Source organism: Periplaneta americana, chromosome 7 (assembly GCF_040183065.1).
Source record: "Periplaneta americana isolate PAMFEO1 chromosome 7, P.americana_PAMFEO1_priV1, whole genome shotgun sequence".
NCBI lineage: Eukaryota > Metazoa > Arthropoda > Insecta > Blattodea > Blattidae > Periplaneta > Periplaneta americana.
Genome location: NC_091123.1, coordinates 138,221,029 through 138,236,064, shown reverse-complemented (window position 1 = coordinate 138,236,064; position 15,036 = coordinate 138,221,029). Strand labels below are relative to the sequence as shown.

The 15,036-nt window shown below is 35.5% G+C and overlaps 1 protein-coding gene across 4 annotated transcripts in view; it reads left to right on the top strand.

The window, feature by feature from the left end:
- The first annotated feature begins 2,003 nt into the window (after positions 1-2,003).
- LOC138703473 (transmembrane protein adipocyte-associated 1 homolog) overlaps positions 2,004-15,036 on the top strand; it is a 57,127-nt gene continuing 44,094 nt past the window's right edge. For 2 of the 4 annotated variants that reach the window (XM_069831358.1, XM_069831361.1), the window contains exons 1-4: positions 2,130-2,372; positions 2,922-3,156; positions 3,346-3,478; positions 13,482-13,644. In XM_069831358.1, the coding sequence (XP_069687459.1) occupies positions 3,008-3,156; positions 3,346-3,478; positions 13,482-13,644 (445 nt within the window). In that variant the 5' untranslated portion in view covers positions 2,130-2,372; positions 2,922-3,007. Of the gene's footprint in view, positions 2,373-2,921; positions 3,157-3,345; positions 3,479-13,481; positions 13,645-15,036 lie in introns of all 4 variants that reach the window. The other 2 variants (XM_069831359.1, XM_069831360.1) reach the window with 2 other exon arrangements.

Here is a 15,036-nt window from a genome sequence, read left to right as displayed (position 1 = left end):
TGCCTTGAATTTCAATATCAGAGTACCAATATACCAAAATTATATTATTTGCATATATTTACATTTCAGTAAACCGAATATTGATTTTGAGGATCACTTTACAGGTGAATGTAGACATTCATTCATAGTGTTCTGCCCAAGGTCAGGTCTTTCACTACAAACTCAGCATTCTCCAGTCTTTCCTATTTTCTGCCTTCCTCTTTTCATGCCATGTTTGCAGTTTTTCTTGGGAAAGTTAAATGCGGTAGCTTTCCGTCGTTTTCCGCACACCACTCTCTCTTTCGCATCTTAAAAGATCTGAGAGAGGCCCAGCGTGGAGGTGAGGAGAGTGGATTTGACTAATTAGGCCCTCCGGACTTCACCGAAATTCACCGCAAAGGTTAAAATATATCAGTTCTATCGCGGTTTTTGACCCGATCAGAGACCGGGAAATCCCAATTAGCCTTTGCCCCCGTGGAAAGGAAAATTAAACCTGGGACAGAATATTTTGCTAATTATAGCACTGTGATTTTGATAAGCAATTTGACGAACATACACCTATTCAATTATTGGTAAATTCAGTTCAGCTCAGGAGCGTTAAGACATGTTATGGCACATTACTGTTGTGTTTTCATGAACTCCTAGCTTAATGAGCTTGAAAATAATGAATTTGTGAATTTTTCAGGGAATTATACTACCAGAATTTAGAAACTTGGTATTGTTATACTTTAATATGATCTAAAGCAATGATTCAATTATTGGTAAATTCAGTTCAGCTCAGGAGCGTTAAGACATGTTATGGCACATTACTGTTGTGTTTTCATGAACTCCTAGCTTAATGAGCTTGAAAATAATGAATTTGTGAATTTTTCAGGGAATTATACTACCAGAATTTAGAAACTTGGTATTGTTATACTTTAATATGATCTAAAGCAATAATTTTATTGCTCTTCAAGTAGAATTATTGCTACATAATCTATAATTTTTCTATATAATATACCGCAACCGGTAGTGGATGGCAAGAGCGATTCAAGGCGGCCTAGAAAAATTGATGATGATGATGATGATGATGATGACAAATGTCAGGCAACTTGAATACAAGTGAAATGTATCAGTATCCAATTTTCATAGTAAATTAATGTTAGAAAGAATGCGCTTTTCACGCAAAAGCCCACATACGAGGAACGCAATGAGTAACAGTGTGCGAACCGGAACAATGTTGTGCTGTTTGCTTCTGACGCGTGTAGCGAGCACTAACGGCGTTTCGGTCCACTTCGAACCTCGTCGGCGCTTGACGGCGAACATTGTTAAAAGTTTATTCCTTCTACCATTACTTCTTACGTCGTCAAAGTGTAGAGAGGATCGGATAAGTGCCTGCATTATTGTTAAATAAAATTTCTAGTTTCAAAAGGTTCATAGTGCGCGAGTCTAATCTTCATACATCAGAGTTGTAGTATCGTACGCAACCATTCTTTATCGGATGCATAGAAAAACATTTCGTTCAATTCTGTTATTTTTGTAATCACCCTTTTGTGTGCAGTGCAGTGCAGTGCAGTGCAATCTGCGAAAGGTAGGTGCACTCCGTTTGTGCGTTTGTAGTTTTGGAACATACTGTTAGATGGTAGGCATGTTGATTGTACTCCATCGAATTATAAAATATCCGGAATAACTGCTGAACATTGAAGTCATCACAAATAGACCGAAATTACTGAATGCATATTTAAATTAATCATAATTTTACTTTCAAGACTCCACTGTAAATTTAATCAGAACGTTGTGTGAAGTCTAATTAAATTTTGTTAAAGTAGCGTTGCTTTGTATTTTAAATTAAAAAAACAAAAACTAAATATAACTGTTTTGAAATATTTCTCTTAATGCATATTTAGCTAATCTATTAAGTAATTTCAATAATATTCTGCATATGAAATACGAAATACATTTCAAAATAAAAATACAAAATTCATATTCGTTCATATAAAATATATGCTATGATTTCCACTGAACTCGAGCACCAGATTTCGAATCAATTGTAGCTTTCTCTTTCGTTCTCGCTTCAGAGTGGGATATTTTAGAAGATAAATATCATGTTACCTTCGATTGATTCACCGAACTGCACAATAGTACGGAAAGAACATTGAGAAAGGTATTGGCGTTGGGAGATTCATGTGACTAATCGTAAGTTGTCGTTTTGCGTAAACTCCATGATTAAGAATATGGTCTGATGATGGTATAATGAAGTTGACGTTTGGACGACTTGTATGACGTTTATATTAATGATTTGCATTTGGTTAGAAAAGTGATTTATATACGAGTATAACATTTTATTGACAGTTGCCGTATACTACAGTGACATAAAGTACGAATTTTGTTCATCTCTGTGATAATGCGGAAAGGTAAATATTGCTGTTGTCTAATTTTGACCCAATTTTTAATCTGTCAGAAATGAGTTTAATCCTTGACCTTTGTCAAGCAGTGCATAGCACAATATGAAAGTAAGTGTTTTAGAGTTACAGTAAGGCTAATGATTCTCATTTTATCCTTATTTGCTATATAAATTACTTGCATTTTTTTTTTTTGGTTAGGAAACAGCTGTTGTCAAATAGCCACTCTGTTACTTTCTGATTAGTTGTATCAGAAATATTAGTGTTATGTTCGACAGTAAAGGCGTGATTATAATTGTATAATTGCCTGTTCCATATTGTTCATTTTGGTACTTAAAGTCAGACTCTCAATATTGTTGATTGTCTTTCATAGTATTACCTACTTCTTGAAAATTACAATGTTATTCCAGAATAAGGAAAGATCATAGAGTATTAACCTATGTAAGAACTGCAAGAGTTGTTTGTAAATGTCAGATTTGAGTGTGTCGCTTATACCGGTATATTTAGAAATAGTAACGCTGTACTATTATGCTTACTAAATTATTTTTAATGTATTTTCAGTTGGGATCATTTATGCCATGCTACAGGCATAAAAACTTTGTGTTTTGCAATAAGCCCTGTAGACGACTGGCAGAGTATCTTGACTCATGTTGGTGGGTAATGAATACGGTATGGCAGAAGGTGCATCACCAACTTCTGTAACAACAATTGAACCCAACAACACTGAACCATCTATACCCATAGAAGAGGAACATTTTTGCAAATTAATTCTCTACATAGAAATTAGTAATTCTAGGTGAGTATAATTTTCGTGCATTTGTTGCACTAGGCCTAATGAACTTGAACATAATGTAGACTTATAATGTAGACTTATTTATTATATGAAATATCATTTTATGATGCTGTCTGCTTATTAACGATTTTGCATGCAAAGAATGGAACGCACTTATTATTTCTCCAACTCAAATTAGCATTTTATTTTCAGGGTTCGTATATGGGACGTAATTATTCTGGTTCCGAACTTAGTGTTTCTTCTCTTTCTGGGATTGAGATTCAACAGAGCAAGATTAAAACTAAGAGCCACCAGCAGCCCTATATTTCTAACTTTTTATGGATTGGTAAGTTACTATCGTATTTTTATCTGAATGTGCTAGAGAGATACCTGCAATAAGTGTGCTATCATTGTAGTTGATGTTGAACGATTGTGTTGTTGTTGTTGTTTTCTAATGCCAGGCATTTGACAATAAAGTCATTTGACCTCTTGCACTCCAATATTTTTCAAAGATATTATCATGGCCAGCCACTGAAGCACAGATTTTGAGGTGTTCCGAATCCATTTCTTGGTTTGAGTTGCACAATGGGCAGTTAGGGGACTGATATATTCCAATTCTATGCAGGTGTTTGGTCAAACAATCATGGCCTGTTGCCAATCTAAATGCAGCTACAGACGATTTTCGTGGTAAATCGGGAATTAACTGTGGATTTTGATGCAGAGAGTTACATTTTTTCCCTTGGGATCGAGTTATCAAATTTTGTTTGTTGAAGTCTAAGTATGTAGATTTAATAAATCTCTTCACAGAGTAATACGTAGATTTAGTAACAGGTCTGTAAGTAGCAGTGCTGCCCTTCTTTGCTAAAGCATCCGCATTCTCGTTTCCCAGGATTCCACAATGGGATGGTATCCATTGGAATACAATTCTTTTATTGAGTGATATTAATTGAGAGAGCATTTTAGTTATTTCTGCTGTTTGAGATGAAGGTGTGTGTTTAGAGACTATTGATAGAATAGCTGCTTTGGAGTCTGACAATATAACTGCATTCCTAAATTTATTGATGTGGCATAGAACGATTGTTTGAGTAGGCCTATATTTAATTCTGACAGTAAAAAGCAAGAAGGATGGTATGAAACATAGACTTCTGTTTCATGGTTGCATTTTTAAAGGATGTTTTCAAGAGTATTTTGGTAACATCTATCTTTAATTTTAGAGAATGTTCTCAAGAGTATTTTCGTAACATCTATCTTTAGTTTTAGAAGTTTAATTCTTGGTTGTTAATAATTCCAACAGATGTAGTATTACACCTATTAATTAACATTTTTCCCATTTACTTTCTCAGTATTGGTATGCAAAGTATGAAGAGAAAGTATTATAGGTTGATAGCCTACGAAAAATGTATCAATTTAAATATTCTCACAGAAATGCTTGTTTTCAGCGGTCCTGATGCTGAAAATATGTTTTTTTTTATGTCGTCTGTCTATCTGTCACTCTATGGTGATTTTCGGTCAGCGCGTCTGGCTGCGAAACCAGGTGGCCCGGGTTCGAATCCCGGTCGGGGCAAGTTACCTGGTTAAGGTTTTTTCTGGGGTTTTCCCTCAACCCAATACGAGCAAATGCTGGGTAACTTTCGGTGCTGGACCCCGGACTCATTTCACCGGCATTATCACCTTCATATCATTCAGACGCTAAATAACCTAGATGTTGATACAGCATCGTAAAATAATCCAATAAAATAAAAAAAATAAATATGGTGATTTTTTCGGGTCTATATGACTATAGGATATCGGTAGTGTGTTTATGAGAATATATGTTGGCTAGATTGGAGAATGGGGTGATGTCATGTGGTTGACGTATGTGAGAAGGTTAGTGGGTTAGTTGAGGTGATCTCAGTGACATGAGGTCAACTTATGTGAGAAGGTTAGTGGGTTAGTTGAGGTGATATTTCAGTGAGTTTTATTTACTCGTCGTGTTGGTTTATGTCGGCCATGTTGTGATGTCAGAATCGTTTGTCAAACTTGACGAAAATTAAGCGATATCCTATAATAAAAGAATCCACATATTGGTCAAAGTGATTGAGATTGTCGAAGTTGTTAGGCAGTCGAAGTGGTTGAGTTTGTTTAGGTGGTCGAGTTGATTGAAGTGGTTGAGTTGGTCATGTTGATCAAGGTGATTGAGTTGGTTGTGTTGATCGAGGTGGTTGAGGTTGTCGAATCCCGCCTGGGAAGGAAACTGTTTTTTGTTCCTTATTCAAATTTATTCCCAATACTTCTAGATTGCAGCGATATTTTACTACTTAATTAACTTATTATTCCCAGAACATGAATTTTACCAGCAATCGAAAAGTATTGGGAATAAATTTGAATAAGGAACAAAAAAAAGTTTCCTTCCCAGGCAGGATTCGAACCACGAAAGTCTTAGTTACCAGTCTATCGTTCTCTGGAGTGAACAAGGCTCTGAAATCAGCTACAAGGATCGGTCCGGTGTTTTTTTGCCACTACTGTACATTGGCAACACTGTCAGCTTCGCCATCTAATCATAGGAGTAATAACTAAAGAAGCCACACTTACACGAACAAATTATCGATCAATATCTATCAGTAGGGGTCAGGTATCTTTGAATGCCAGTGTATGTCTTGAGTTGACTATGATTAATTAAAATATTGTTTTTGTTAACTAATGCTGAGTTCTTGACAATAAAGCCATTAATGTTCTTGCTTTCCTTCATGCACAGTGAGTTTGGAAGAAAAAGTGCTGAATATTGCCTACATTGTTTTCAGTGCTGTCATGGAGGCCATATGGGGCCATACATCGTATGGGAACCTACAATTTTTTAATTAATCGTATGGGGAAAAGAAAATTTTGTCTGTACGGAGCCATATAGCATATGGTTGCCTAAGTTTTGTACGCAGAGATCTGTACAGATCATTTCTTGCTGTTCCTAATGTATTTTATTTGATGTTCATAAACAAAAATTGTCCACCTCTACAACACTGGAATCCAGAAATATATAAAATAATGGTTGAAAATAAGAAGCGCTGCAAATACACACTCGAAGATTCATTGAGACAAGTGTACATCTGGAGGGGGTTACATGGTGTATTCTTTAAAATCAAGCTTGTTGTATAATTAAAATGTAAAGCAAAACAGTTTCTCTACTTTTTCTTTAATATTAAAAAAAAATCATTAAATGACAGTCGGAGAGATAGATAGAGGAGAGTAAAATATTAATATTAATTGTCAATATTACAGATATTATTCTGTAGGACAAATTAATAAATCCATAAGAGTAAAATATATTTCAAGGGAGAAAACAAAGGGTTAGGCGTGTGACCAGAGAAAAATTACCATGACAGCACTGGTTGTTTTGAACTTGGCGAGGCTTCGTCAAGTACAGGTGATAATTTTGAAACTGTATAATGCTGGATTAAACACACATATTTAATACTGCAAGTTTTATATATGCAGATCTGTAAATGGTATTTTTCTGTAAATATATTAATTTACTTATTGTAAAATGAATTTTTGATTCTAAAAAGCACATTAAAATATAATTTTCCGTTCTAAATACCACAGCTTATAACCATGTGACAAATAAAATAATTTTCAAATTCAGTACTGTCAAAAATTCTTTTACTACAAAGCGTTGAGAATTAAACTATGATTTGTTCCCTCCTGTTTTGCATTCTTTGTGGCGACAAAAGCAGATCGCTAGCCAGGTAGCACACTGTCGCACGCAAAATAAGTCGTGCTCTTTATTGATATCGCTGACTTGTACTGTCATTAGGATTGCCAGGTTTTTTTTGGAGAGAAATTGGGATATCAGAAGCTAAGGTAAGGAATGATCGAGATTTTATTATATGGTTTCTATTCGCTTTTTGCAAAGCAGTGTTCACATGCTATTTAATGTAATTTTTCCCTCTGTGAGAAATGCTAAAGTACGATGGGCACACAGTACAGTGAGCACTATAGTCGTTTTTTCCTTTTATTAACCACGAATATGTTTTAAACTTGAACTGTTATGCGGAACCTGAATCACGCAAGTGAGGTGAGTAGGCATTAGATACACATCTTAAGTCTGATTAGTAAACTATGTTACTAGTGAACAGTGCATACAATGGAGGAAGAAAGGAACTGGCCACCCTACAACATTATCTCCTGGCTTATTTGCCTTAAGAGTGATGCCTTATTGGTGTACTACTTTGGACTGCTGACTAACTGTAAACACACTGTGCCACAAGTAAAACAAAACAAATTAGGTGTTTATAAGAAAAATAACAATAAAATTGAAAATAAACATTCATGTTTCTGCTGGGTCAAAGAGTGAGTACATCTGTGTGTACATAAAACAGGTGTTTCAAGTTTGACTGTATGGTGGACAGGGCTGGGCAAAATACCGACATCCAAGTATTTCAAATACAAATACAAAATACTTCAAAGAATAGTATTTGAAATACAAATACAAAATACTTTTAAAAAATTAACCAAAATACATTTGTATTTCAAATACTCAAAATACATTTGTATTTCAAATACTCGATACAATATATTGTGAATTTTATTAGTAACAACAATGTAATTTATTCGTCACAACAGTAATTCCTTTCTACAATTCACCTTCAACGCTCTCGTCAACAATTGAATCCTCACTCAACACAGTATTCGTTATAGCACTCCACCGACGACAATGACAATTTACTTGGACTATTACGCACAACAATGAACTGTTAATCTTAACTAATATTTGCAAAGCACTATTTACAAATCAGAACTACCAGTTCTCAGTTCACAGTTCTTCTATCTCAGTCACTCGAGTTCATAGTATCTCGAACCACAGACCTTCAGAGACAGTTCACTGTACTCGAACTCGGGTCCCTCCAACTGCGGTCCACTGCACTCGAACTCAGGTCCCTCCAACTGCGGTCCACTGCACTCGAACTCAGGCCTTCGGATGCTGACGCAGATGCGGACGCACACTCAAGTCGAACTCCGGCACACAAGTCTGGCTTGCTTGCTCTGGCTTACTCACTGACTTAATAACTGAAAACTGCAAACTGGAAAACTGCCGTCGTTCCTTCGCGACCGTAATTTATAACCACAGTGACGTAACCTCGAAGGTTCCACCCGTCTCTAGAGATGGCATTCCAGAGAAATCCAGGGCCCTCTCCTCTCTACCAGCACCAGATGCGCGCGCAAACTCGTCGCGTGACGTAATACACCCTCTCTCTTCTCTCCACCGCGCGACGTCACTCAATGTTCCGTGGAGCCTGTGCGATCTGCTTTCATGTGGGACGCTGGTCGTGAGTTCGATTCTCACGTCGCTGTCACAATATGAATAAATAAGAATATTACTCAAAATCTAAGTATTTTACCTCGAAGTTTTATATAAACACTGTAATTAAACATTCTTCCTTTTCCCAGTCAGCAGTGAAATTGTTACATATGAATAATTACTGCTCCCTTTAAAAAAACCAATTTCTCAAGAAGTTTATCCCCTTGCTTGTGAATGAATAAATCTTGCAAAACAGAACAGGCTTTCTACAGGCGCAGAGGAACACAAACTTGTATTATAATTAATTGATGAGGCAGTGTCAGGTAGCCATCCATCTTAAATGATGAGTGGAAGCAAGCTGCCAAAATAGCTCAATTTGCTTCTGGGGTCAGATCAAACATCGCTTTAAATCTTGATGAAAGCGAACTTATTAGGATTGGAATTACTTGGAATAGATGGCGTAGATTACTAGGTAACAGAATATGTAATCTGCTTTTGAGGGAAATTAATGTGGGCAAAAGTTGGCCATAATAGTATTAAATCAAGGGCTACGGCAGTGGGTTTCAGAACTGCACAGTATTCTTCAAGGTACTGAAACTCAACATCTTTTGAAGGTTGGCAATCCCAGTTCTTCACATATATGTTTATATCATGTTTGAATTGCAATATTTGACAGATTGAGTCATAAAGAGAATTCCAGCGAGTTGGGCAAGGAAACTTTAATGAATATTTCAAGACATCTGATATAATTTCTGAGGATTTGGGTCTTGTAGACGCATTCCATAATCCTGAACATTTAGCAAGTGTTAGGTGATGGATCCTTGATGCTGTTGGAGATTTCTTTATGGTATTAAGGAAATCAGTTGTGGCAGGAAAACTAAGTGTATGGCTAGCACATCTGAAATGGGTAGGCAAATAAGACAAAAGTTCATTCTTCAAATCCAAATCCAAAACTTGGACAAGAAGAAGAAGAAAGTATTTTGAGTATTTGAAATACAAAATACATCAATTTTATGTATTTAAATACAAAATACAAAATACTTTCGAAAATCCTTACAAATTACAAATGTATTTCAAATACTGCCCAGCCCTGATGGTGGACAATCTGCATTGACAAGGGCCAGGTGCTTACATCATAATACGGTCACCTGATGGCACAATCTTCTACCCTGTCTGTCCAGTATATTTCTTTTTATTGGAATTAGCATTCACGTCAGTAACACTCTTTAATCCAGCAGAAGTAAGGTTGTTTATTTTTATTTTATTTTTTTTATAAATACGTGATTTGATTTTTACTTGTGGCATGGTGCATTACTGGAAATGAGTTCCTGTTCAGAACTTCATCGACTCTGTCCCCTCTACAAGTCCCGGAAATTTTATAATAGACATTTCTAAATATCCTGTATATATTAGTGTAATATGTAGAGCTAGTCGACAATGTTTGCAATAGAGGGGGGAAAGGAACTGGTCACCCTATCACATTATTTCCTGGCCTAGTTGTCTTATAGGTGGTGCCTTCTTGGTATCATTTGTGAGGTTCAGATTTGTCTTCGGACAGTTGACTAAACAACAACACCTGTATATATGAATTATGAAAAAATCGATTTAGTTTTGTTATTTTTATTTTTTATTTTACGTTTCTAACATTTCCAATCTTTAGTAAAAGAAGGAATTTCTGGCAAATTTTTCTTTTGAACCATTGAATGGATTTTTTTGATACTCAAGATGGAGAAGTAAATTCATCTGAGAACATTCATAAGAGATAATTTTACTCTAATTACAGTGAGATTATTTGACCCTAATGCCAGAACTGTGCCAATGTTTTACCGTATTTAAAGTTGCCTCGAACGATTTCCTTTTGTATTTTCATTACCCTGGATACACAAGAAATACATCTTGAATCTTGTGTACACTAATTTTATCACTTAAATATAAATGATTGATTAAATGGCAAACTTAGTCGTGTTAATTATATAAGCACGTGTGGCTTACAGCTGTTTCGGTGTTTACATGACACCATCATCTGAGCCTTCTGAGAAACAGCTGTAAGCCACTCGTGCTTATATAATTAACACGAGTAAGTTTGCCATTTAATCAATCAAGAAATACAGTAAACCCTCAACTTAATGGACTGTTGGGGACAAAGAGGTGTTCGTTAAATCGCGAATTTTTAAAAACAATATTTTTAAAAGAAACACTATAATTTGAATATATTAATATTACATGTTAAATGCACTTTCCATTTTCCTGATGCCAACATAATAATCACTGGTCACCATGTCACACAGAACTAACATACATTTTTGTTTTATTATATATGGCTTGCTTCAGCTGGCGAGTCAGCGATCAACCATAGTGACGATTGCACGGCTCGAATTCGCATCACTGTGTCACATGGAGCTACATAGTTTTATTTCAATACATAAGTTTAGCTTAGGGGTGGGAAATTCATATTGTAAACAGAGCAGTTAGTATGAGTATCTATGTACAACAGCAACTGTAGCAGGAGAAGCTAAATTCTCTGAAAGTGGCCGTTTCCCATCCCTAGTTTAGCTTCTGCTGGCGACAGCAAATAATAATAATAATATGTACGTAAGAATTGTCTGCTAAATCCAAAGTCCATTGAATTGAGGATTTACTGTAGTGCCAAAAGGAATATATGGTAACCGGAGGATATGTCCATATTGTTTCTTGTATTTTCAAAACTCATGGATTTTATGTCTTCTTTGAACTTCATTTAATGAAATTACCTGGTATCTTTATTATGGAGGATGTTGGCAGAACATCTAGTTATGGACTGGAAAGTCCAATCCTAGATGGTGGCGGAATTTTTCTCATTGCCAAAATTCCAGAACAGTCACTGGGTGAAGCTTCCTGTTCAGTTGAGTACAGGGTGTTTCCCTGGGTATGAAAGGCAGTCAGAGCATAATGCTGACCACACCATCACATTCTAGTGCCGAAGTCATGAAAGCATGGAGCTCTACCTTCATATCCCTCATGTGACGTCATGGCCTCTATAGGGGATACCTTTATGTTTACTTTTTCATTTATGGAAATTACACTGTTTATACAGACTTTAAGATGATAGGCATATCAGCAAGCTGTTATTATTGAGAATGAGAGTAGGGATTGAAAGAAGTATATCAGCTGTTAAGGAGATTGCCATTTAGTCCACTGCAAAAATGTCCATCATTAATGTCCAGTATCAGAAATGTCCTCAGTCATTAAATATCCAATATAAAATATGTCCACAGTCATTAAATGTTCAATATAAAATATATGTTCACAGTCATTAAATGGCCATTATCTTAAATGTCCGTAGACATTAAATGTCCAATGTCAAAAATGTCCACATTCATTAAATGGCCATTACCGGTACCTTAAATGTCACGGTATTATGAATGTCCAAAACAATATTTATTAAAATGTAAATTAATAATTTAATAATGAAATGTAGCTAATTTACAATATTCTGTTACGTATTTTATTTTCTAATTTTCTTCCTCACTGTGATCAGCATGCAGCTGCATATGATACGAAAATGCCCTCAGATATCATTTCACTTTAGTGTTGTCCTTATATTTATTGTATTAATGTATAATCACTTCAATTCGCCGTTGTGTAGGAATATACTTCTTGCTTATGAGGTGTTTTATGTCTAAGTGATCATTGTGAACTTGGATTAAATGACATTCTCTGTCTCATTCTGTTCTTGTTTTATGTTTTCTATAAATCTCCAAACAGTGGCATAATCTGCAGATACCACTTTTTGAAATTTAGATTAGAAACCTTCCACTATATTATTGGTTCTCTCTCTCAAAATCTGTGCTTCAGTGGCTGACCATGACAATATCTTTGAAAAATATTGGAGTGCAAGAGGTCATATGACTTTATTGTCAAATGCCTGGCATTAGAAAATAACACAACATTATTGGTTCTAGAACCGCCTTGCAATGCTAATTCATGGGAATTCCACATAGGAAGTGTGAATCTTAGTGATGTAGCTTTCCGAAAAGAATGTTGAATAATCGTCTCTATGCATATCACATATTGAATATTTTACTTGTGGACATTTCTGTATACAGCACATTTTGATTTGTGAACATTTCTATATATTGGACATTTTGACTTACAGATATTTCTATATACTATACTGTATTGAACATTTTGATTTCTGGGCATTTCTGCATATTGGACATTTTGACTAAAGCCTTATTTCAGTGGACGTTTTATTTATGGACATTTTTGTAGTGGACTGACTGCATATTGGACATTGTGCTCTGGTCCAATTGACCTGGAATGGTTAAGGATAGCTTTCTTTGATGTCGTTCAATTGTAGATCCCTGGTGTAGATCTTAGAGTATTGAAAATAAAATACTATTTATTATTTAAATCCAAGTATTAAGATACATCTAATATTCCAAAAGCTTGTCCCCAAGACTTTTTGTACTTTGTAAAAGAAACTTCCCCGTAAGAATGTGAACATGGATGTGGTAGTCTTTAAGTAATACAGTGATGATTTTAATTACTGTGCATTAAGTATGATGAAAGAAAAGGTGATTTTAATAGCATATATTGCGTTGTTTACTGACATGCACAAGTTATAATATTATTTGCCTTGTATTAAAATCTAATTACCTATGCTTTAATTCTATTATTCTACACACTTTAACATCTATGTTCATACTGCGTGTGCAGGGTCTTTGGGTATATAAATAGGCTGTGGACTATTATTGAGTTATAGATGGCTTGTGTGCATGTAACTGATTTAAATTTTGTTTTAATGTTTATGACATTACATTGATGATTAAGATGATAATGAATCATGGCATGTAAATTTCCAGTCCGGTATTTGCTTTTGTAACTGAGGGATACTATGGAAATCCCCAGTCAGTTTGGCCAGCCATTGAATTTGAACCAGGAACCTCCCAAATACGAGTCTCAAATGTAACCATCTGAGCCATCTCGCTTGGTTATTAAGAGTTTTGTCTCTAAGGAATGCAGAAATACTCTGTGCGGTCTTATGCCTATATTCTTTGGGTAAACCTCATTGTAATGATATCCATTCTTGTTGCAGGTAGTTGTAAACAGTCTGATCAGTGTAATCCGTTGCATTGTGTCCATGACAGTCAATGCATCTGCTGTAGTTGGTGGTTATGTTGACAAGGGACTATGGATAACAGTACGATTTTTTCTTCTGGCCATGGAGCTTAGTGTAGTTATATTTGGATTGGCATTTGGTAAGTTATGTTTTAAGAAACATAATTGACTCAAAATGTTTTGTTTCTTTTAAATTGTTTAGTTATCTATTATTACTTTTGTAGATATGTAGGCTATCTAAATTTAAAGGTTTAACGTTTACCTTACACGTTAATTTATTAGCTGTTGGTATTATAAATTATTTTATCAATTTTATTTCTCTGTCATACAGTATATAACAGCACTGAAGGTTAAATAGGCCTTTCATATAAAATAACTCCGCAAATAGCTGTAATCATGCAAATAAAATGTGCAGCCACCATTTTGCAATGAAGAGAAGCATCTTTTCCTCGTCAGTTGGCAAAGTGAAAGAGCTTTACTACAACGCTTTTAAAACATGCTTGGTTTCACTTTCAAAGTATGCTCTAACATCGACTCAATCTATCCGAATTTTAAATCTGTTGCCACAAATTTGTACTCGGATCAATCGAGTAATGACGTCATAGTACTTGCTCTGAACCGAACTGCTTCGTCCCCAGCCCTATGCTGAAGAGACTTATGCCCCACCCTACACTTAAACATAAAATTACCTCTAATTCTGAAGCTTCTTCATCATATACTTGCTGGAACATTTCAATAAAATTCGATAGTCATACAGTGGTCGCATGGACTTTGTTGCAACTATTGTAATGCACTTCATGTAAGTTAATGTTGTTCACACAGCCGCACACATAGAGTAATGGTAATCGTTTGTCATTGACGAAAGGTATAATTATCTGAAACACTTCATGGATAGTGAAATTATTATGCAGTTTTGTTTCGTTGATGTTTTTAACCTAATGTGATTTCGAAAAATATATGATGAAAGATGAGTGGAACAGAGAAAAATTCTCTCCGGCACCGGGATTTGAACCCGCGTTTTCAGCTCTGTGTGCTGATGCTCTATCCACTAAGCCACACCAGATTCCCATCCCGATGTCGGATTGAATCCTCTCAGTTTAAGTTCCACCTCTTGGGTTCCCTCTCTGTTCCACTCATCTTTCATCATACGATGAAGCAGAATTTCTGCACGGAAATATCATATGTACTTCGGTACATCATAATAATATTCGAAAATTAATTATTCTCCTGCTGATGTTTATGTTTTTATTTCTGCGTATTTCTTCAGTACAATTCAAAACTACCGACGTTTTATATTTATGGGCATATACTTCACTTTCGAGATGTCCACGCCAGAAAATTTCTTCACCCCCAACCCTTCGAAGTAGAACTAAACTTCTTAATCTTCTTATTTGCATGGTAATCTTTGGGAAAGGAGAGAGCCCTTCTCCTTTCCCAACGATTACCAGAGGGATATTTTGAACATTGTATAGCCATTTTTTTTGTTAACTGAAATAGTGAAGTTCTTATATTCAGCTGTAGTTTCGAGTGTA